We start from the raw sequence: 21,707 nt of genomic DNA, 5'->3' as shown, positions 1-21,707 counted from the left end.
TTTTGCCAGTTTGAAAAAAGTATGTAAAAATAATATTCCTTGTGCATAAACTATAGACAAAAAGTTTGAGTACACTTATTAGTAAAGAAAATAACTTTTTAATTATTCAAAGTTATGTTTCTCAAATGATTGATTTATTTATATATAAAAATACTTATTTTATATAGATAGGAAATTAACTAAAATAAATTGGTATAGTAGACAAATTTAATAAAACGTTATTAATTGTGGCTAAAGTCAAAATAACCACGTAAACCCTGAATGTTATTTTACACAATTTTGATATTCTTCTAATTAATTTTTGCTATTTTCCTCTTTGGAAATTGTTACAACTATTTTGTAAAAGATTCTACAAATTTTCTCTCAAACTCTCTCGTATTATTGTAAATATTCTTCGGTAATTGCTTTACTTATAACCATTCTACGTATTTCACTGGTACCTGCACCAATTTCATAAAGTTTGGCATCTCTTAAATATCTTCCAGTAGGGTAATCATTGATATATCCGTTTCCACCTAAAATTAATAAAAAATAAAAATTAAATTCATAAAACAGGTGTCATAGATGTTATAGAATAAGTTAATTGAAAAAGAACAATTACCAAGTATTTGTATAGCATCTAGAGCAGCCTTCGTTGCATTCTCAGCGCAGTAAAGTATCACTGCAGCGCAATCCTTGCGATTTATGTGGCCTGTATCGCAAGACCTTGCAACAGAATACAAATAACTTCTACTTGCGTTTAGGGTTGTGTACATATCCGCGATTTTTTTCTGTAAATTTTAATACAACAAATTTAATTACACGCTTTTTTAAATTATTTTACACTGTTCTTTTTTGTATATTGTAGATGATACCTGTATCAATTGAAATTCAGATATATATTTTCCAAATTGTTTCCTAGTGTGCGCATATTCGAATGATACATCGCAACAAGCTTGAAGTAAACTACAAAAAAATAAAAGTACATTTATATTATGAACAATATAAAAAATTTCATTAAAAAATTGTATAATCATCTTGTTCTTACCCTACAGGACCACCTGCTAAGATTAAACGTTCCAAATCCAAACCACTGAAAAGTACATATATTCCTTTGTTTAATTCACCTAGTACATTTTCCACTGCAAAAATATGGATTAAATATTAATTTATATTAATTGGATTAAAATTTGTATAGAAAAGTATTTTAAATGATATACCAGGAACTTTACAATCCTCGAAAATTAATTCCGATGTGTTCGATCCTCGCATACCAAATTTATTTAATTTTGGAGCTGCACTGAAACCTTCCATTCCTCGTTCTACTATAAAAGCTGTGACTCCATGTTGTGGTTTCAAAGCGTTTGGATTAGTTTTAGCGTAAACTATAAGAACATCAGCATCTGGGCCATTGGTGATCCAGAATTTATTACCGTTTAAAACAAAGCAATCGCCTTTTCTTTCGGCTTTTAATTTCATTGATACGACGTCTGATCCAGATCCTGGTTCTGACATAGCCAAAGCACCAATGTGTTCTCCACTACACAACTATATTATTACTTATAACTATAATTATTAACATAATTAATAGATTTTCCTAATAATTAATGAATTTACCTTTGGCAAATATTTCTGCTTCTGTTCGTTTGTACCATTTCGATTAATTTGATTAATACACAAATTCGAATGCGCACCATAACTAAGCCCAATAGCTGCACATGCTCTACTTATTTCTTCCATAACTATTACGTGATCGAGATACGAACCACCAGTTCCCCCATAATTTGCATCAGCTGTTATTCCTAATAGACCCAAATTGCCTAGTTTTTTCCAAAATGTCTAAAGAATACGTATAAATTCGGTATTTAATTAATTTGTATTATAAAATACGTTACTAATTATAAAAAATTAATAATACCTACTCTGAGTTCGGTAAAATTATTTTCTTTGTCGATTTCTGCAGCTTTTGGAGCCAATTCTTTTTGAGCAAAATTAAAAACCAAATTGCGAAGCTGAAGAAATAAATAAAAATATAAGATCAAATTAAATAATAAAATAAATGTGCTAATATGCGCCATGGCATTGATACTTCTATATGCATGCTTGTAACAAAAATTGCTTAATGTAAGGGGCATATTAAAGTAAATTTTACTTAACTTAAACTTAACACTTAAGGGACGGGTCGAATCAGCTCTGTCTTTTCTAGTTTCCGGGCATTTTTCAGGAGAATTAAATAAACATGAATGTATGGATTTAAAGCGTTGTAATTTTATTAAATCAATTAAATTTCTTATAATATTTTATAACGGTATTTATATCTGTAACTGATGGTATCATGAAGAAATAACAATGTGCATAAAAGAAAACCCTAATGCAACATACTAAAAATTCAAGGAAAAACTTAGATTTACGTGGCCCGTCCTAGGAAGTCACAAAGGAAAAACGTAAAACTAAGGGGCCCGTACGTTAAGTGTTAAAAAATTAATTATTACATTTTTCCGTTAGAGCGAGCCACTAGTTCGATAATTTGGTGGAAGGCTATTTGAAAAATCAATCTCGATTTATATCGAACGATTAATAATCGAGTAACTTTTGAATTAGTAGTGACATGCTAACTGTGAGTCGTTTTTTTTCTTGTTATCATCATTAAAAAGTAAAATTAACTAACCTCTTTCTGCGATTCATTTAATCCGATGACATTATCATCTATTTTATAATATCTTGTTGAATATTTAACATGACATCCATACACAGATTTTATTGATTTATCAAGCCGTACTCTTTTTAATAAATTAAAGTGCCACATTTTCCAAAATCAAGAACTTATTGATAGGTGCTGGTCTGTTAAACAGACAACGTACTAACTCGTCTTCTTATTTACAAAAGTATTGCGCAACTGAGGACAATTTGAGTTATCTATTCAAAAATATTCACAATACTAACGTTTAAAAAAGTGTTTAAAACGACAAATTTAAAAACTGCGTTTAAAAAAAACAAGGTTGTTCATCTAATATTTAAAAAAAAAAGAAAAAGAATGAAATAGGGATGAATATAAAACACAAGAAAAATATACAACATAAGATCATTATTTTAAAGGAAATAATGAACTTATTTATAATAAATATGATAATAAAAATGTATATTCTATATATTTATAATGCATATAATAATAATAAATTAACATGCATATTTATTATTTATTGTATGTACAGTTAACATATATGTATATATATATATATATATATATATATATATATATATATATATATATATATATATATAATTTTCTATTTGTATTATAGTCATTCTCTCGGTATATATTATATAATTATTATTTTGTATATTAGAATTTATATAAGATTATTTTTAATATTATGTTATCAATAAGTGATAAATAATTATCTTCAAAATATTTATAGAAATACGTTGAGTTGTAGCACCAAAGAATATAGAAGTATATAGAAGACCGCAAGACCACTTTTCATGTAAAAAAATCTGTAGGATTAGGGATCCTGTAGGAGGGATGCGCCATGTACATTGCTGGGGGACCGGAACTCAATTTTGCGCGCGAATGATTCAAACATTGAAATAATTATGAAATAATGAATTGCATCAAATACAGAAAAAAATGAACTATATTTAATGATAATTAAAAATTTATATTCAAATAGAATAGGTTACACGAGAAAATTATTATAAATTCAATAAGAAAGACTTAATTAAGTTTGATTTGATAAAAGGCATTACAGTATTTTGAAATTTCAAAACAATTTGTAGGAATTTATACAATTTTGATAAATATAATTATCTACTATATATATTATATTAATAATAATAAGAAGAATAATAAGACAAATATATAAAACAATTAAATAATAGATTTATTTTAACACATTTTTATTTCTCAATGTGATACATGATCATAGTTTTACTCGAACTGAGATTGGTTTGCTTAAAATTTTGTAAATTTTAGTGATTATACCTACGCGATGGTATAAGGTATTTACGGTCGTGCGTAGTTCTTGTTGAACTTTTCAGTAATTAAGAATACACTGTCGAACCATGATTATTCATCACAAACAATAAGTCTGTAAACAAACGATAAGTTATAGGTTAAGTTTGTACATTTATACTTGTAACTATTAAATGAGTAAATTAAACTTACACTTATAGAAAACTACTAAAAAAAAAAAAAAAAAAAAATAATTAAACATAAATATCGCAATAAAAATTATAAGTATTCCAAACTTAAACTAACCACAGCCGTTAATATATACTAAAGATAAACATGGCTGCGGGTTGGATCGGATGAGGTCCCCCAAAATTTTCAGCCAATGGCACATGAACTGAATATGTATGGCGCATCCCTCCTACAGGATCCTTACTAGATATTTTCCTATGTCGATCGCCTTCCTGGTCAGTCCTGGTATCTAAGCTCCGTGGTACAAAAATACTTTTTTACCGTACTAAACTTGAATTTCTAACTTACTGACTATTAAATGAAATATATTAGTTGTACTTGAAAAATAAAACATGGGTGAAGTAAAATTTAGCAATACGAAGGATAAGATGTCAGAAAAACAATTTAACAATGTTGTAAAACCAATACAGGTATTAAAGAGGTTATGTTTTATTAAGTAGTATTTTGAAATACATTTTTATTTATTTATTTGTAACTGTAATTAATTATATTAATTGTATTGAAAAAATGACCAGGTCAATCCATAACTTCGTGCGCATTAATAGCATGCATGGGATTCACTATGATTCACTTCTAGACCAATAAGATTTCCAACCTGCCGAAAATTTTTAAAATCAGACGCAATTAGTACCCATTAAAAATGAATATCGATAATCAATACAAACGTGCTGTATTATATTTTTTATTTTCGTGTGGCGAATCTGCCAAATCTGCAGTGATAAAAATTAATAGTGTACATTGTGGACATACTGTCAGTGTAAGAACTGCTCAAAAATGATTTACAGCATTTATGATAGGCTCCGTTCAGGACATCCTGTTAATTTTGATAGCGACGTTCTTAAAAATCTTGTGGAGTCAGTCATTTAATTGGAAACTTTTGCTGTATCCTGCTTACTCCCCGAATATTACCCCAAGTGATTTTTACTTATTTCATGATTTACAAAATTTTTTACTAGGGAAAAAGCTTAATTCTAAACAGATTCTACAAAATTAACTTTGAAGTTTTTTTTGCATCAAAACCAGATTCTTTCTACAAAAATGGAATTAAAAAGCTACCTATAACATGGTAAGAAATTGTAAATAGCGGAGGAAAATATATCATTGATTAAAATGTTAAATTGCGTTTTATTTACACTATTTAAAAATTTCACAAAAATGTGCACTAACTTTTGGATTGACCTGATAAATGTGTAGCAATAATAACAATAATAATTAAAATAAATTTCATTTGATATTTATATTTGTAGAATAAATGGAAATTAGTACCCGCTTTTTTAGAAGGAAAAGGTTTAGTCAAGCAACATATAGATTCGTTTAATTATTTTATAAATGTTGAAATAAAAAAGATTGTTAAAACTAATGAAAAAATGATAAGCGATGCCGACCCTTTGTTTTATGTTAAGTAAGTATTTTTAATAATAATAATAATTATTATTATTCCAATGTTTTAATAATAATAAATAATATTTTGGTTACTAATCTTTTATTTAATTTGCTCAAATTTTATTCCTAGGTACTTGGACGTACACGTTGGTACTCCGGATGTAGAGGATGGTTTTGGTGTAGTTCGAACTACAACACCACATGAATGTAGATTACGAGACTTAAATTACTCAGCACCGATTACCGTAGACATAGAATATATCAGAGGACATCAACCCATTATTAGAAATAATTTAACGATTGGAAGGTATTTTTTTTTTTATGGTTAAAAGTACATTATTAGAGATACTAGGTTGAATATTTGTTTTCAGAATGCCAATTATGCTTAGGAGTTCCAATTGCGTATTAACTAATAAAACTCCATTTCAAATGTCTAATATAAATGAGTGTCCACATGATCCTGGTGGTTATTTCATTATTAACGGTCAAGAAAAAGTTATACTCATTCAAGAGCAAATGCTTAGAAATAGAATCATTGTAGAAGAAGATAATAAAGGGTGTACAATAGCGTTTGTTAATAGTTCCACGCAAGAAAGAAAAACCAAAACTACTGTAGTTGGTAAAAACGGAAAGTATTACATGAGGCATAATATTTTTCAAGATGTAAATAAATAAAAAATTATAATGAATAATATACATTCGCGTTGATGAAAAATAAAAATGACTAATAATTAATTTTATTTTTTAGGATATACCTGTTTCAGTGGTAATGAAGGCAATGGGAATAGTAAGTGATCTAGAAATAATGCAATTTATTGGAGCCGAAGAAGAATATATGACAAAATTTGCTTTAAGTTTAGAAGAATGTCATACGTTAAACGTTTTCTCTCAAAATCAGGCTTTAAGGTTTTTATTTACAATAACATTAAATTAACATAATATAAAAAATGAATCTAATTATTTTTCTTTCTTGTTAGATATTTGAGTAATAAAAGAAAGCAAAAAAGATATCCCTTAATCAAAGGTAATCTTACTGATGAGATAAAGGATATTTTAGCTACCAATGTTTTATCTCATGTTCCTGTAAGTATTTTTAGAATATGTTTATAGTATATTTATTGAAAATATCTATTTAAAAAATGGAAAATTGTATGAAAATATAGGTCGATAATTTCGATTTAACATTGAAAGCCATTTATCTAGGCTTGATGATTCGCAAAGTCATACAAGTGCAAAATGATAGAAGTCTTTTAGATGATAGGGATTATTATGGTAACAAACGTTTGGAATTGGCTGGTTCCCTTTTATCTCTTATGTTTGAGGATTTATTTAAAAGATTTAATCGAGAGGTATGTTTAACATTATTTTTTTATCCTGTGAAAAAAATATTTACATATTACCACTTTTGTTTGTTTGCAGTTAAAGCAAATTGCTGATAAAAATATACCAAAAGTTAAAGCGGCCCAATTTGATATTGTAAAACATATGAGACAAGATCAAATAACAAATGGTTTAGCATTTGCTATAGCATCTGTAAGTTATAATTTATTATTAATTTAATTTATAAATATTTAATTAATTTTAATAATTTACTAATACATGAACAAAAATGGTCAGTATCGAAATATATTTAAATTTGTAGGGCAATTGGATTATTAAAAGATTCAGAATGGAACGCCATGGAGTAACTCAAGTTTTGTCAAGATTATCATATATTTCAGCACTTGGTATGATGACACGTGTTAACTCACAGTTTGAAAAAAGTAGAAAAGTTTCTGGTCCTAGATCTTTGCAACCGTCTCAATACGGAATGTTATGTCCAAGCGACACACCTGAAGGAGAGGTAAAAAATATCTTTTATCATAATTTATATTTCATTATTTTTCATATGATTTATTTCAACAGAGTTGCGGATTGGTTAAAAACTTAGCTCTTATGACACATATTACCACGGAAGTAGATGCAAAACCCATTACAAACTTAATATACAATCTCGGAATTGAAAAGATTAATGTTCTTGGTGGAGAAGCTATCTATGATAAACGTAGTTATATAGTATGTTTAAACGGAAATATTTTGGGCATCGTGCGAGATCATCAAAGACTTGTTGATACGTTCAGATTTTTACGCAGACGCGGTCAAGTAAATAATTTTGTTTCCATATATACGCAACGTCAACATAGGTATACCTAAAATTTTTGTTCTCATTCTTATTATTATTAGTTATATTTCTTTACTATTACAACATAATCTAATGTCTTTTTTACAGATGCATTCATATTAGTTCTGATGGAGGCCGTTTATGTAGGCCGTATATAATCGTAAAAAATGGACAACCACTTGTTACGTCTAATCATATTCAATTGTTGGAAAGAAAAGTAATGAGATTTGAAGACTTTTTAGTAAAGGGTAAGTACAGTGTAAATGTAACTCAGAAATTAAAATAAATAAATTATGTTCAAATGTTCTAATTTTATATTTAATATTCTTACTTGCAGGTTACATTGAATATTTAGATGTGAATGAAGAAAATGATAGTCTTATAGCATTTGACGAAAAACATATAAACGCAAACACGACACATTTAGAGATTGAACCTTTTACATTATTGGGAGCTTGTGCCGGTTTAATACCATATCCGCATCATAACCAAAGTCCAAGAAACACTTACCAATGTGCTATGGGTAAACAAGCTATGGGATTTATTGGTTACAATCAATGCAATCGCATTGATACTCTTCTGTATACTTTAGCATATCCACATGTACCAATGGTTAAGACACGTACAATAGATTTAATTAATTATGACAAGTTACCTGCTGGCCAAAATGCAATAGTAGCTGTTATGTCTTACAGTGGATATGACATTGAGGATGCTTTAATTTTAAATAAAGCTTCTATTGATAGAGGATATGGAAGATGCTTAGTATATCGAAGTGCTAAATGTAATTTAAAAAAATACTCTAATCAAACGTTTGATAGAATAATGGGTCCATTAGTCGATTCAAATACAAAAAAACCAGTATGGAAGCACGAGATCATTGACAGCGATGGGATTGCTGCTCCGGGTGAAATGGTAGAAAATAGAAAAGTAATGGTAAATAAATCTACGCCATCCACCGCCGATGTAGTTAATCCTGCTAATGCCCAAAATGAAACAGAATATCGTGATACTCCTCTTCTATTCAAAGGTCCAGTTCCTGCTTATGTAGAAAAAGTTATGATTACTAGTAATGCAGAAGAAGTATTTTTAATAAAGCTATTGTTAAGACAAACTCGGAGACCTGAAGTAGGCGATAAATTTAGTAGTCGTCACGGACAAAAAGGAGTAACGGGTACAATCTCATTCTTTATTTCTTTTTCCTTCTTATTTACCTAAAATAAGAAATATTTTTCATTGCAATTTTTTATTTAATAATTATATAATGTATTTCCACATAGGTTTAATAGTCGAACAAGAAGATATGCCATTTAACGATTGTGGTATAGTTCCTGATATGATAATGAATCCTCATGGTTTTCCATCCCGTATGACTGTTGGAAAATTACTAGAATTGCTTGCTAGTAAAGCAGGCGTTCTTGAAGGAAAATTTCATTATGGAACAGGTGAATTTATATAAAAACAAAAGTTACAATGATTAAGTATTGTAAATAATTATAAATTATATTCGTAGCATTTGGTGGTTCCAAAATTGAAGATCTACGTGAGGAACTCATTAATAATGGTTTCAATTACATGGGAAAGGACTTTTTTACTCTGGAACTACTGGTGAACCACTTGAAGCGTACATTTATTCTGGCCCTGTAAGATATCTAATATAAAATATTTTATTTTTATTTTTATAAATAACTTTTTATAATTGTATAAATATTATTTATTCAATATTAAAAATTTTTATTTTTTTCTCGAACAGATATTTTATCAGAAACTCAAACATATGGTACAGGACAAAATGCATGCTCGAGCTCGTGGACCCAGAGCAGTCCTAACGCGTCAACCGACAGAAGGTCGTTCTAAAGAAGGTGGTTTACGTTTAGGTGAAATGGAACGTGATTGCCTGATCGGCTACGGAGCTAGTATGATGTTAGTGGAAAGACTGATGATATCAAGTGATGCGTTTGATGTTGATATTTGTAATAAGTGTGGTCTAATGGCATACAGCGGTTATTGTCATAGTTGCAGATCTAGCACTTGTGTTTCAACTATTTCCATGCCATACGCTTGCAAATTACTGTTCCAAGAATTGCAATCTATGAATATTGTACCTCGTTTAACATTGAAGCATTATTGTGATTAAACATAATTATAATTTATGATCATTTGCAAATAAAACAAATGCATTTGTTTTGTATAATCCAATGTACGATGTATATCTAATTGATTTCATAAACATATTTTTTTCCACTAATTATGACTACAATTTAACATAGATATGCACTATAATTTCTTTATATATATATCCCTTTCTCTAACCTCTCTTTAGTCTTTTTTTAGCCAAAATTATGCGAAGAGAATAAATCTCATGAGTGCAGTATTAAGTCGTATAAAATGAAGTTGTTTTAAGTCAATTGTGTGAAAGTCGAGTATTACGTGAGGTAAGTTGACTAGGCGTGAATGATAATAAAAAGTCGTCGAACAATCGGTAGTGTGATGTAACAATAAAATAATTAGACGGTGAAGTGATGAAAGTAAGTAAAGAGACTAAAATAATGGCTTAAATTAAGTTAACGTTTGAAAGTAGTGAGGAAGAGCAAGAGATCGGTTATGAAGAATTGGACGAAACGATCGTTGAAAACACAACACAAAGAAGAAAATATTCAGAGCAGAAACGTATAGACAAAAACAAAATAACTAAAGAAGAAGAAACTATTAATTATACATATGAACAGATCAATTTAATAAAATTAATAGAATTAAGGAAGGCAAAATTAAAGAAATTAAGATTATTTACGTTAGGCAACAAATAGGCGTTAAGAAATCGCTTAAAGAATGCGATGGAAGATGAATAATGTGAAGACAACTTTTTATACTTCAGTAGAAACGATAAGCTATTAGTAAATCATTGGATCCACGACTTTAAAGATACCAGCGCATTGTTGGGTTGGAACGAGTTGTATAAATCTGTGTACGGAAAACGTATGCTAAAAGGATCGGCAAGGTTGTTTATTACCTTTTAAAGAGACAGTAGATCATGGGACGAGTGCCTTCATGCCAAATCTATTAAATAGACATTTGTGAAAGGATTGGACGGTTGGCCCTGGATAGCTCAATGGATAAGAGCAGTCACTTGAAAGTAAAAGATCCCTGGTTTCGAGTTCCTGTCCAGTCAGTCCAGCAACTCAACTTTTTCACGAATCCTATTTATAAATATTTTATTTTTATTTTTGTATATACATGCTTTAAATAATTTTTCATTTATTGTAAGTATAATAATAAAATATCTTCTCTTTTTTAATTTTTACATTTTATCTAAATCCATTATTAATCTTTAATAGTCTATAATATATAAAAACATTCTCTATGATATATTGTTCTTGTATTTATTAATATTATCATAGCATTAAAATCAAAATAAAATAATAGTTTAAATTTAAGAACATGTGTAAATATATATACGTGCGATATATAATTATATATATATATACAATTATTCTTTGTAATAAATTCGTCATCATAGAAATTCAGCACGTAATTTAATTTCTGGATTTTCTATGTGCCTTTTACTTTGTATCAAGCGTAATTCTATTTTTTGTGCAAATTGTGCCCCATCGTCTTTATATTCTGAAAATTAAATAATTAAAGACATATATGAATATTTTAGTTAAAGAAACAGAGTTAAATATAAATTTTACCTTGGAATGATTTAAAAGTTTCACAAAGAACACCTTGTAAAGAATTTATTGTCTTTTCAGTGGCAGTTTTGATATCCTCTTGTAGATATGTATGAGCGAGAAATAAAGCAGCAAATAAATCACCAGAACCAGTAAAGGTTGATGGTATCTTTGGAATATCAATTTTAAGCAATATATCATCTGTAAATGAAAAGTATGCATTATACTTGTCAATGAATACAAATGGGAGAAGTAAAACTTATTTTACATTGTATATACAAATAAGAAGTTTTACTTCAGTACATTTATAAATATAAAGAAATTAATTAATAATAATTCTTAATATATAAATTATTCGACACTATACTGTCCGTTGGCACCATGTTAGTGTCACAAATTGGACAAATGCTGAACATTAAAGCGTTTAAATTACCTTTCAATGAACTGATTACTGCTATTACTCTATTATTCATTTCTACAGATGATACGGCTACAGTTTGTGGTCCCATTTTATGTAACTCTTTTATAATAGTTTGCAACTCATTTAAACTATTAGCGCTTCTACCTGTTAACAATCTATAACAACACACATACCGTTCATAATAAAAAGAAAGTGTGATTGTCGATGATTAAATATTATTAAAGGGTGAATATATATTTAAATTTGTACATACTCCGTCTCAAATTGATTTGGAGTTACAATATCTGCCAGTGGAACTATGTCATTTTTGTAAATATCCTTTAATTCTTTAGGAACGTACATATGACCATTATCACCCATAACAGGATCGCATACTACAAATAATCATTAATAATTCATTGTTATTAGTTATAATGAATAAATATGAAACAAATAATTATACCATATATGAGATTAGGATTTTTGCGTTTTAAAGTTTGAACCAGTGCAGCTATTCTTTTTAAAAATGATGCAGATCCTACATATCCTGTTAGTAGATGAGTATAATGATTCAAATTATTTTCCGCCAAACCATCTACCAATTCATCTAAAATATAAATATATATTTTTTATATTAGATAATATAATATTATAGAAAACATATATTTTTGATTATACTTATATTCTATACACAACAAATAATAAAGCTTATTACTGTAAAATTGTTTTTACCTATATCTTTATCATTAAGTACTTGGCCTTTAATAACTTTATATCCTGTATGATTTGATAATTGAACAGAGTTGATGGCATCTACTTCAAAGCCCAATAACTAAAAAAAGAAATCAATTACATTTTTTAGAAATAAATCTAGAAAATAAATAAATTTTTACTTTAAATAATAATTAAATTTTGTATTTACTTGCAGAGGAAATGTAGCACTTTTATTACCAACATATCCTGAAACTACATGACTTTGGATCGAGAGAATCCGAGGACTTTTTTTCGAATTCATATTTCTACTTTTATACTCAAGATTCTTTTAACGAATATTGTCGATATACTAAATCTACTGATATAAGATAAGAAATAATCACGAGCTTTTATTTTTCGTTGATTAGAAGAATTGCACATATGTAGCATTAGGAAGAAAAAAATGAAATTACCATAAGAAACGATTAAGGTATTTTTAACGGTATTAAAGATTCCTACTTTACTGATCGTAAGTAAGAAGGCGCACTATTTTATTTGTCAGTTCGTTTTTTATATTTTTACTCACCGAAGAATATTAAAATCAATCTCTCTTAGTTTTTGTATTATAATATTGATAACATAAATTATAAATTAAATAATAATAATTAACATGGATTAAATGTAATACGATTAAAAATAATGCAATGATATAGCATAACATAGAATTTAGTTTACAGAAGTATTAAGATTCTTAATATTGTTGAAATATGAATAAATGAATTATTTAAAGTTCCCGCTAGAAAATATTAATCTTCTATAACTTATCTACGATTGGCAGAAATAAATAAAGAAATAAAGAAAGGAAGAAAAATAAAAAGAGAAAAGTTATATTTTTGTAAAATAATTTTGAAGAGTGGTTCCAATGTGGATGATAGTATAATATCATCTACGTTCATGTTACCTCATGATTTGTTTGTGCAGGCCTAAAAATTATGGCGACGTGGGAAAGTGATAATATAAATGACGATGAAAATGCCGATGGTATTAATGATAATTTCAACGATATTATTGTCGCACCTGATTTGCAGGATTACTTGGATGATAGTTTAGATTTACCTAGTTTCAGAAAAGTTTACGAACAATCGGATGTATTTGAATATGGAAAACAGTCCGATGATGAACATGTTAATAATGAAAGGCTATCTAACAACAACAGTACAGGGTAAGGTTGGATCATTTTTTTTAATCGATATTTATAATAACTGATTAATTTTATTCTCATAAATTAGATATTTTAACAATTAGAATTAAAATAAACTAACTTTACCTTAAAAAATCTCGATGATATCTATATGTATCTGAAGATTTTGCGTCGTTTCCTTATAAGGATTGAGTAGTTTTGAAATTGAATTCTAATATTTTTTATACTTTCAATGTTTGATAATTCATTGTATTCTATATATTTTCTTTTATTATTTTCCAATAAATTTCATTTATAATTTATTTTCAAAATGTGTTACAATATACTCTTTAAATGATCTATCCCTATTAAATTATTTAATATAAATAATATCTTGTTTTCTTTTCTGTTTCTTCTTTACAAAATTTGTATAAACCTACTTCTTTGCGTAAAATAATATTGTTATGATTATATTTAGGCACATCCACCATACAATTCGTCCTCAAGAAATTCATATGCATATTCATTCCAAAGAAATTTATACGTCATCCAATGATCCCTTGCATAAAACTATCGTCTATAATAATGTAGACATGGATACCAATCAAAAGCATATTAATCGTTATACTTGCGAATACGAAGGATGTCCTAGAACTTATAGTACAATTGGAAATTTACGCACTCATATTAAAACTCACAAAGGTAAGAGTTTCTTTTCCTTTATATTTAACTATATAAGTTTATACGAATGCAGTGTTGTCTATCAATTTGTTTATAGGTTAATTTAAATTTTTTTTTTATAAAACAACTCGCTTGTTTAACATAGTATTTATTTTACCAACAATATACTTTTATTTATATATATATATATATTCTTCTAAAATAATGTATAATATATTCTAATAGAACCAAATACATCTATACATTTTCTTCTATCCGTTAGTGTGTTGTTAGTCCAGGCAAAGTGTGTGTCTTGTTTAACATGCTTCAGCATCTTGTCATTTTTGTTTTTCTTCTAAAGAAAGTAATTGTATATTGTTAACTATAATTGGAATTTATATATTATTATAATGCTATGTTTATATAGTTAAATATAAATGAAAAAGAATACAAAAGAAAATAATAATGACTTTTATATTAATAATAATCTTCGTGTTAGTGCTATCAAAGGATAGTTTGATAAGGTAAGTTCGTATATTTAAATTTCTATATTATTGTTAATATATGAAATTTACAATGCTTAATGTTTTTTAAAATTGTCGCTTATGTAGTCTTGATTCAAAATTATAGCGTCATCATTGTGTTAGTATAAAGGGAATGCTTTGACCTGCATGGCTTTCAGATGCCGCAAGAAAAGGTAGCCCCACAAATTTTTATATGTGGAGGGATTCTCAAAACTTTCAGGCGAGTTTCGATTTAAATGTGCAGAGCCAGGTTGTGGAAAGGCTTTTCTCACATCATACAGCCTAAAGATTCACTCTAGGGTACATACAAAAGTAAAACCATTTGAATGCACCCACAAAGGCTGTGGGAAAGCATTTAATACCCTTTACAGATTGAGAGCTCACCAAAGACTTCATAGTGGCAATACATTCAACTGTAAAGAAATTGGCTGTATTAAATTCTTCACTACTCTAAGCGATCTCAAGAAACATGTTCGTACTCATACTCAAGAAAGACCTTACAAGTACGTTTGAGAAATTTAACAATCTAAGGTATTTCTTTTAACCCTTTGACCGCAAAGCATCTATAAACGTCCAGTAGAAGTCACCAATCTCTATACAATTTTAATATTTTGTTTTTGAGCGCTTTGTAGTCCAAGGGTAAGAATTTTCTTGTAAACTCGCTTAAACATTTGATAACATATTTTTCTTCTTCTTTATTAGTTTTATTAAATATGTTAACATATAAATGAGTTTAATTGTATATCTATATATATATATATTAATTATTTTTTTCCTTTTTCTTTAATATTTAAAGGTGTAGAGAAAAAGGTTGTGGAAAGGCTTTTACAGCTTCACATCATTTAAAAACACATAAGAGAACACATACAGGAGAACGACCTTACACATGTACCTATAAGAATTGTAAACGATCGTTCACTACTCCTCATAGTTTAAAGAGTCATATTAAAACTCATAATAAGATTGTTAATAACGAAGACGTGGTAAGTAATACATTAATAGTACTAGGAAATAATTTATTAAAAAAAACATAATAGATAATTAAAAAGATAATAAATATTTAATATTTATGCATGTATACATTATTACAGAGTCAGCAAGACACAATAGACGATAGTATTGAAAACCAAAGAGATAAATCTCAAATTGTAAAGGATATAAGAAATGAAACGGATTGTGTCAATGATGCAACTGTATCGTCTTTTGATATTTCATTACCTGCGGATGACGCACAAGAACATAAAAGTATAGCGTATATCGCGACTTCAGATAATAACGAACACATATCAGAAACTTCGATATTAAATATTTTAAACGATAATTCAATTAATAAAGAATTAGAATATAACATTGACAATGAAATAATAAATTGTCCAAACGAGACTATAACTGTTAATCTTCTTTCAACTAATAATATTCTTAATAGCTTTGATAGTCAGACAATTTGTAATTTTGATAACGAAGATTATAAAAAATTTCATCACGTCGACGATTCCAACATGGAATCTAAAATAACAGATATGATAAAAGCTCAAAACGAAATATACGAGCCTGAAGTATTGCCCTGTTCTTTGAGCAATTTGCACAGCGATATAAGTGATCATAAATCGCCTAATCCGCTAAATTTAGAACAGAAAATTATCCAAGACGGTTTACAAAGTACGATAGTCGAGATTTCGGAAGGTACACATTTTAATAGTAAACCATTGGTTCGTGAAAATGATTTTACTAATAATCTGATGAATGAAACGTTGAAAAATAAAAATAATAATGCAACTACATTATACAACAACGAGACTAGTCAAGATAGAAATATATTGAATTCATCAGACCCTGTGCAACTTTTTAATGAAGAATTAGAAAACCTTTCATTCATCCATGGTGCAAAACTACAAACGGAATCTCTCGAAGTAATGACTCATTCCTTGGCATCTAACGCATTAATAAATGGGCCATCAGAGGCTGTGGAATTAGCTATAGCATCTGAAGAAGAAATACCTTCAGCTTGGGTAGACGTTACAGCATTGGCTACAGCACCTGTGCTCAAGACTGAATCTTGGTCAGAATTGAATGCCTTTCCTACGGCGGTACATTCGTTAGTAGATTTAGTAGGACCCGATCCTTATCCATTAGAAATAGAAAACCAGTTTCATAATACGCAAAATTTAGAAAGGGTTAATGCAGTAAGTATAGACACTGCTATTTCAAATCCCATTGAAACTAAGTCTAAAGAAAATGAAAATGACGTACATAAGGTTGATTACTTAAGATATAAAAAGCATAGAAATGTTTTGCAAGAGATTGCAGCTGATGCAGACATTTGTAAATGCATTGATTGTAAATGTAATCACTTGCAGAATTGTCAAGATTGCACTAACAACTCTACCTTATCTGATATTACCAAAAAAGATATATTATTGAAAAATGTTAATAATGAATGTTTACAAATAGAATGCGCTTGCAATTCCATTTCTGGAAATGGTGAATCTTGTTGCGTGGTAGTTTGTTTGCAAACTTTACAGCAGCTTCAAAAAATATTTAATACTAATTGCTGTAGAGATGTTAACGCCGATATTTGTTATAAAGAAAAATCTTTGTTATCATCGTTAAAATGCCAATTGACTAAGAATCAATGAAGTACAAAGTCGTGTGAAATAAACTAGTCATCAAAAAAGAAAAAAGTACAGTGTAAACTTATGTATAAAAAAAAAGAAATATTTGTAATTCTATAATAGATACACTACGTTGCTTAGCTTTAAATTTAATTTAAGCAATTGAAATGCCTTTATAGGTTTTTACTTAGAATAAATTAAGAAAATATGACTACATGCATATATATATATTAGGGTGGGTCAAAAAAATGACTTTTTTTTTTCAAGTGCCACGGAAAAATGGATTGCTAGACACCTTGAAACAATTCTCACCAAATATGAGCTCTTAATTTTAATAGAAAGATCCTCCACATCGCAGTTTTTTATTTTTTTTTTGTCTAATAGATTAAAATTCATACCTTATTATTTATTGATTGTACAGAAAAATGTTCTAGACGAATTTTGTAGGAAATTTAATGCTCTACAAAAAAGGCATCTTATATTTTTTCCGTAAACCTCACCATTTGAATGATATTGAAGATTTAAATTTGATGATTTTAAGACAAATTTCATTTTTCTTTATGAATTTTATAACTCGACAATAAAAGACTATTAAAAAGTGCACAATACAAATTTTTGTAGGAAATTAACTACTCTATAAAAATGGTGTCTTATGTTTTGGCGATTAAATTAAGCGTTCAAAAGATATTCAGAGACAAAAATCAGTACACATGAAAGTTTGTCATTTATTGTCGAGTTATAAAATTCTTAAACAAAAATGAAATTTGTCTAAAAATCATCAAATTTAAATCTTCAATATCATTCAAATGGTGAGGAAAAAATATATGATACCTTTTTTGTAGAGCATTAAATTTCCTACAAAATTCGTCCAGAACATTTTTCTGTACAATCAATAAATAATGAGGTATGAGTTTTATTCTATTGGACTGAAAAAAAAAATAAAAAACTGCGATGCGGAGGATCTTCCTATTAAAATTAAGAGCTCATATTTGGTGAGAATTGTTTTAAGGTGTCTAGCAACCCATTTTTCCGTGGCACTTGAAAAAAAAAAAGGCATTTTTTTGACCCACCCTAATATATATATATATGTTATGTAGTGTGTGTGTGTGCGCGCGCGCGTATGCAATATTTAACAAGATTTCTTAAAAATGCAATATATAAGCTGTGAGATTCTTGTGCCAAAATGTTGATAAATTTTGTTATAACATTTTTATATATATACCGTATTATATTAATTATTATTATTGCACAATTTCAATTAGTAGAAATGCATTTTTGATATTACATATTAAATATGGTTATAAATCAGTACAAATTAAATTAATATTATATTATATTATATAAATACATTTGAAAAAGGAATGTAAACAATAATGGATTATTTTTTCTTTCTATTGGTAAAATTTGTGCACAATCAATCGGAACTTTTATTATTTTTAATATGAATATATTAAATACTAAAGTAAAATGGTATTAAATATAAATTGTGCATTATAAATAATTATAAATTAATAGTAACTATTAAAAGAAAATTATTTATTATTTAATTATTAGCGAATGTTTATGTATTACTGTATAACTATATTGTACAAAGTGCCAAATACTTATACACCATGTCTCAGAAAAACAAAAAAAATGTTAGATATTTTTAAGTAATATATTCTTTATACTGTAGAGTAGTATACAGGGTGATTCAGCTCTTGCCACCCAAATAGCTCCGAAAGTATGATAGTAACAGAAAAGTGGATGAAAAATTCAAGACTACAATATGACAGTATTTTTTTGCTAGGTTGAGACATTTTTAAGATTTATTGGTTACTTTGTATTTTTAAATACAATGTTATATTTTAATATTTATTTTCGAATAGCGGCTGTCAAGATAAATCCAATGATGTGCAACATTAATATTTTTAAAGGTCAACGAAGGTCAAAACTGGCGAACAAGTCAGCCACAATACAGCTCTTCCGTGTCATGGTCGCGTCAGGGTTGCGTCATCCTTTAGTTATTTCTACAACGGACGGAACAGATATTTTCCGAATAGTTTTTATTGGTCATTGTCAGGTTTTGTATTTAATGTTGCACATCATTGGATTCGTCTTGCCAGCCACTATTCGAAAATAAGTAATAAAATATAATATTGTATTTAAAAAAACAAAATTGACCAATAAATCTTGATAATGTCTCAACCTAGCAAAAAAAATACTTATGTCATATTGTAGTCTTAAAATTTTCATGCAACTTTTTTCTCATTCACTTTTGGAGCTATTTGGGTCGCAAGAGCTAAATCACCCTGTATAATATATCTATGTCGTATATATATATATATATATAAACGATTACAAATTAACCTTTACGATTAATCATACATATTCTAATATTTTAATAATAATCGATTAATATGATTCTTATGATATATTTCATATTATTTTAACAATAATAGAGTGAGATTTTTTATGGGTGTTCATTTATTTGAAAAATATATATCAAATCACAAGATAACTTTTATGTACCTAAATAAATCATAATTTTGAAATATTTCCATGCTGTTATAGAAAAGAAAGTAAAATAAAATGATACAATAAATTATAATACGAAAATATCTTTTTCTTTATATATATATATATATATATTAATTTTTTCCCCTATAAAATAATTATTTATATATTATAATTAATATATATATATATATATATATATATATATTAATTTTATTTAGAAGTTAATTTATCTGGTAGAGAACAAATGATCTTAATATAAGATTTTATTTGTACTGCATTTTATACAGCAATTATAAGATAATTGTAATTGTATGTCAAATACTTGTATCTAAGATTTTATTAATAGCAAACAATTCAGCAATTTTTAATACTTATTGTGTTGCTTGCACAAGAGCTTCTCCAACTTCGACAGCGATAGCTGCTTCAGCTTTATCTTTGTCCGACGATGCAGAAGAAAGTTGTTGTTGAGCTTTACTAAGAATTTCTCTTGCCGCAGAACCATCCAGGTTTTCTACAAGATGTGCTTCTTCCGCTAAAATCTTTACATATTTTATAAATACATGTGTACATGTGTTCTATATATATATAGAAACAAAATTGTGTTAACATTTCTAGTTAATAAATTAAATTTCTACCTGTACGCTATTATCTTCATTTATGGTTACCGTACCGGAAGAAACAAATACTTTTTTAGTATTACCATCTTCTTCATAAACTGTAACAACACCTGGTTTTAAAACAGCTAGAGTGGGTACATGTTTTGGTAAAATACCAAAGGAACCAGAGAATGATGGAACATCTACTTGTCGAATGACACTTTTATCATAAAATACCTAAAAATAAAATTTACTTGATAAGAATAATTGATTATTTATTTGTATATACATATTTAATACTTCTTTGATAATTGTTTAAGTTATATATATATGAGAAAATATTTAACAAGTATTACATTGTACCTGATTCGCACCAGCAAATGTGAATTTCATTTCATCGCTAGTAGGTGCATCGGCGTAAGTTCTGATTTGGTTACGTACATATTTTAAATACGGCCGAAGATTACGAGCGATAGTTGCCATTTTACTGACCTAAAAATTACCATTTTTTTAAATGTTATATCATTTTGATATAGATGATTCAGTGACATTGTTACATCATAAGATCGAAATATATAACCTTAATTTCAATTAATTATATCTTATTTATACTGGAAGTTTTTTTATTAAAATATATATATATATACATAATCACTTTTTAAAGAATTATACATATTCTAAATTATATCTTAATGTTTTAAATATCTTTAAGATATTAATTTTTACCTGTGTGAATTTAAAGTTCAATGCTGCTATCCAAGATCACACAGCACAGAGACGATTTCGGAGTGAATTGTAACTTAGTTTCTTAATTGATTAACTAGAGTCGCTAGTGTATAGCTACTGGTAATAGAAAATTCGAACTTATCGATAGATGGTCACGTATTTATTTGGTAGAAAATTGTGATATTCTCACTTTGGATATCTCGAAATTCGCAGTGAAATGATTTATATAACATAATTGTATAATTTTCAATTTTACTATAAAACACTTATATTTTATGATCAACCATAAAAAATACATTAAAAATACACTTTAATATCTATCACAATATACATTATTCTTTTATTAATTAATTAATAGAGCTTTTAATAATTATATTAAATTTATCCATTTTGTAACAATATACTTTACAAAGGGAAATAAC

General features: G+C 27.7%; 5 protein-coding genes and 1 long non-coding RNA gene across 17 annotated transcripts; 2 read left to right on the top strand and 4 right to left on the bottom strand.

Annotated features, from left to right (window-relative positions):
* Positions 1–189: 189 nt before the first annotated feature.
* On the bottom strand, positions 190–2,968 carry LOC107067740 (isovaleryl-CoA dehydrogenase, mitochondrial). Of its 4 annotated transcripts, XM_089179275.1 has the most exons (9): positions 2,648–2,825; positions 2,138–2,181; positions 1,902–1,993; positions 1,597–1,818; positions 1,200–1,527; positions 1,028–1,121; positions 855–945; positions 602–770; positions 190–515 (listed from the first exon to the last, which is right to left on the bottom strand). In XM_089179275.1, the coding sequence occupies exons 1-9, from the start codon at positions 2,662–2,664 to the stop codon at positions 379–381; spliced, it is 1,194 nt and encodes a 397-aa protein (XP_089035401.1). In that variant the 5' UTR covers positions 2,665–2,825; the 3' UTR covers positions 190–378. The 4 variants fall into 4 exon arrangements, with proteins under 4 accessions (XP_089035401.1, XP_015179007.1, XP_089035400.1 ...); XM_015323521.2 differs by lacking the exon at positions 2,138–2,181 and having other exon boundaries at positions 1,902–1,991; positions 2,648–2,968; XM_089179274.1 differs by having other exon boundaries at positions 1,902–2,181; positions 2,648–2,827.
* An 871-nt stretch (positions 2,969–3,839) lies between these two features.
* On the bottom strand, positions 3,840–4,303 carry LOC107067681 (uncharacterized). Its single transcript, XR_001475909.2, has 2 exons — positions 4,145–4,303; positions 3,840–4,067 (listed from the first exon to the last, which is right to left on the bottom strand). It is a non-coding gene; the product is annotated as an uncharacterized LOC107067681 (long non-coding RNA).
* A 65-nt stretch (positions 4,304–4,368) lies between these two features.
* RpIII128 (RNA polymerase III subunit RpIII128) lies at positions 4,369–9,972 on the top strand. Its single transcript, XM_015323392.2, is given in 16 exon segments — positions 4,369–4,590; positions 5,428–5,582; positions 5,694–5,870; positions 5,935–6,226; positions 6,312–6,469; positions 6,541–6,646; positions 6,727–6,912; positions 6,983–7,096; positions 7,206–7,406; positions 7,469–7,746; positions 7,833–7,972; positions 8,062–8,898; positions 9,005–9,169; positions 9,238–9,309; positions 9,312–9,367; positions 9,478–9,972. Coding segments are annotated over 16 exon segments (3,399 nt in total). The 5' UTR covers positions 4,369–4,512; the 3' UTR covers positions 9,862–9,972.
* On the bottom strand, positions 8,716–13,078 carry Pdxk (pyridoxal kinase). Of its 4 annotated transcripts, none has more exons than XR_001475906.2 (10): positions 12,718–13,078; positions 12,528–12,627; positions 12,259–12,402; positions 12,070–12,190; positions 11,829–11,971; positions 11,417–11,596; positions 11,210–11,345; positions 10,735–10,921; positions 8,848–8,938; positions 8,716–8,763 (listed from the first exon to the last, which is right to left on the bottom strand). XR_001475906.2 is itself a non-coding variant. In XM_089179477.1 (7 exons), the coding sequence occupies exons 1-7, from the start codon at positions 12,808–12,810 to the stop codon at positions 11,236–11,238; spliced, it is 891 nt and encodes a 296-aa protein (XP_089035603.1). In that variant the 5' UTR covers positions 12,811–13,076; the 3' UTR covers positions 10,922–11,235. The 4 variants fall into 4 exon arrangements, 1 of the variants encoding a protein (XP_089035603.1); XR_001475907.2 differs by having other exon boundaries at positions 11,181–11,345; positions 12,718–13,077; XR_016178884.1 differs by lacking the exons at positions 8,716–8,763; positions 8,848–8,938 and adding an exon at positions 9,202–9,365 and having other exon boundaries at positions 11,027–11,345; positions 12,718–13,076.
* Positions 13,079–13,245: 167 nt separating this feature from the next.
* LOC107067682 (uncharacterized) lies at positions 13,246–20,064 on the top strand. Of its 6 annotated transcripts, none has more exons than XM_089179476.1 (6): positions 13,246–13,529; positions 13,615–13,715; positions 14,147–14,370; positions 15,073–15,355; positions 15,649–15,835; positions 15,944–20,064. In XM_089179476.1, the coding sequence occupies exons 3-6, from the start codon at positions 14,184–14,186 to the stop codon at positions 17,486–17,488; spliced, it is 2,202 nt and encodes a 733-aa protein (XP_089035602.1). In that variant the 5' UTR covers positions 13,246–13,529; positions 13,615–13,715; positions 14,147–14,183; the 3' UTR covers positions 17,489–20,064. The 6 variants fall into 6 exon arrangements, with proteins under 6 accessions (XP_089035602.1, XP_089035600.1, XP_015178883.1 ...); XM_089179474.1 differs by having other exon boundaries at positions 13,609–13,715; XM_015323399.2 differs by having other exon boundaries at positions 13,247–13,529; positions 13,615–13,710.
* Positions 20,065–20,208: 144 nt separating this feature from the next.
* ATPsyndelta (ATP synthase, delta subunit) lies at positions 20,209–21,388 on the bottom strand. Its single transcript, XM_015323268.2, has 4 exons — positions 21,286–21,388; positions 20,923–21,051; positions 20,599–20,796; positions 20,209–20,502 (listed from the first exon to the last, which is right to left on the bottom strand). Exons 2-4 carry the CDS (start codon positions 21,040–21,042, stop codon positions 20,335–20,337), a joined length of 486 nt encoding a protein of 161 aa, XP_015178754.1. The 5' UTR covers positions 21,043–21,051; positions 21,286–21,388; the 3' UTR covers positions 20,209–20,334.
* Positions 21,389–21,707: the final 319 nt, after the last annotated feature.

The sequence above is a fragment of the Polistes dominula genome, unplaced genomic scaffold (assembly GCF_049000335.1).
Source record: "Polistes dominula isolate Pdom_NZ unplaced genomic scaffold, Pdom_raw_medaka contig_373, whole genome shotgun sequence".
NCBI classification, from domain to species: Eukaryota; Metazoa; Arthropoda; class Insecta; order Hymenoptera; family Vespidae; genus Polistes; species Polistes dominula.
This window is presented reverse-complemented; position numbering and strand designations above follow the sequence as displayed.

Bases quoted from the DNA above. Each gene is read 5' to 3' on its own strand.
- Pdxk (XM_089179477.1), bottom strand. From the start codon at position 12,810: ATGAATTCGAAAAAAAGTCCTCGGATTCTCTCGATCCAAAGTCATGTA. The intron at 12,403-12,527 runs GTAAAAACAATT...TTTATATTTTAG, and splicing joins ACTTAATGATAAAGATATAG to ATGAATTGGTAGATGGTTTG. The intron at 12,191-12,258 runs GTATAATTATTT...GATTATTTGTAG, and splicing joins AAATCCTAATCTCATATATG to TATGCGATCCTGTTATGGGT.
- LOC107067740 (XM_089179274.1), bottom strand. The intron at 1,122-1,199 runs GTATATCATTTA...ATATTTTTGCAG, and splicing joins CGAGGATTGTAAAGTTCCTG to TGGAAAATGTACTAGGTGAA. The intron at 771-854 runs GTATCATCTACA...TAAAATTTACAG, and splicing joins CTGAATTTCAATTGATACAG to AAAAAAATCGCGGATATGTA.
- ATPsyndelta (XM_015323268.2), bottom strand. From the start codon at position 21,042: ATGGCAACTATCGCTCGTAATCTTCGGCCGTATTTAAAATATGTACGT. The intron at 20,797-20,922 runs GTACAATGTAAT...TTTTATTTTTAG, and splicing joins CATTTGCTGGTGCGAATCAG to GTATTTTATGATAAAAGTGT. The intron at 20,503-20,598 runs GTAGAAATTTAA...AAATATGTAAAG, and splicing joins ATGAAGATAATAGCGTACAG to ATTTTAGCGGAAGAAGCACA.
- LOC107067682 (XM_015323397.2), top strand. From the start codon at position 13,481: ATGGCGACGTGGGAAAGTGATAATATAAATGACGATGAAAATGCCGAT. The intron at 13,711-14,146 runs GTAAGGTTGGAT...GATTATATTTAG, and splicing joins TCTAACAACAACAGTACAGG to GCACATCCACCATACAATTC. The intron at 15,836-15,943 runs GTAAGTAATACA...ACATTATTACAG, and splicing joins TTGTTAATAACGAAGACGTG to AGTCAGCAAGACACAATAGA.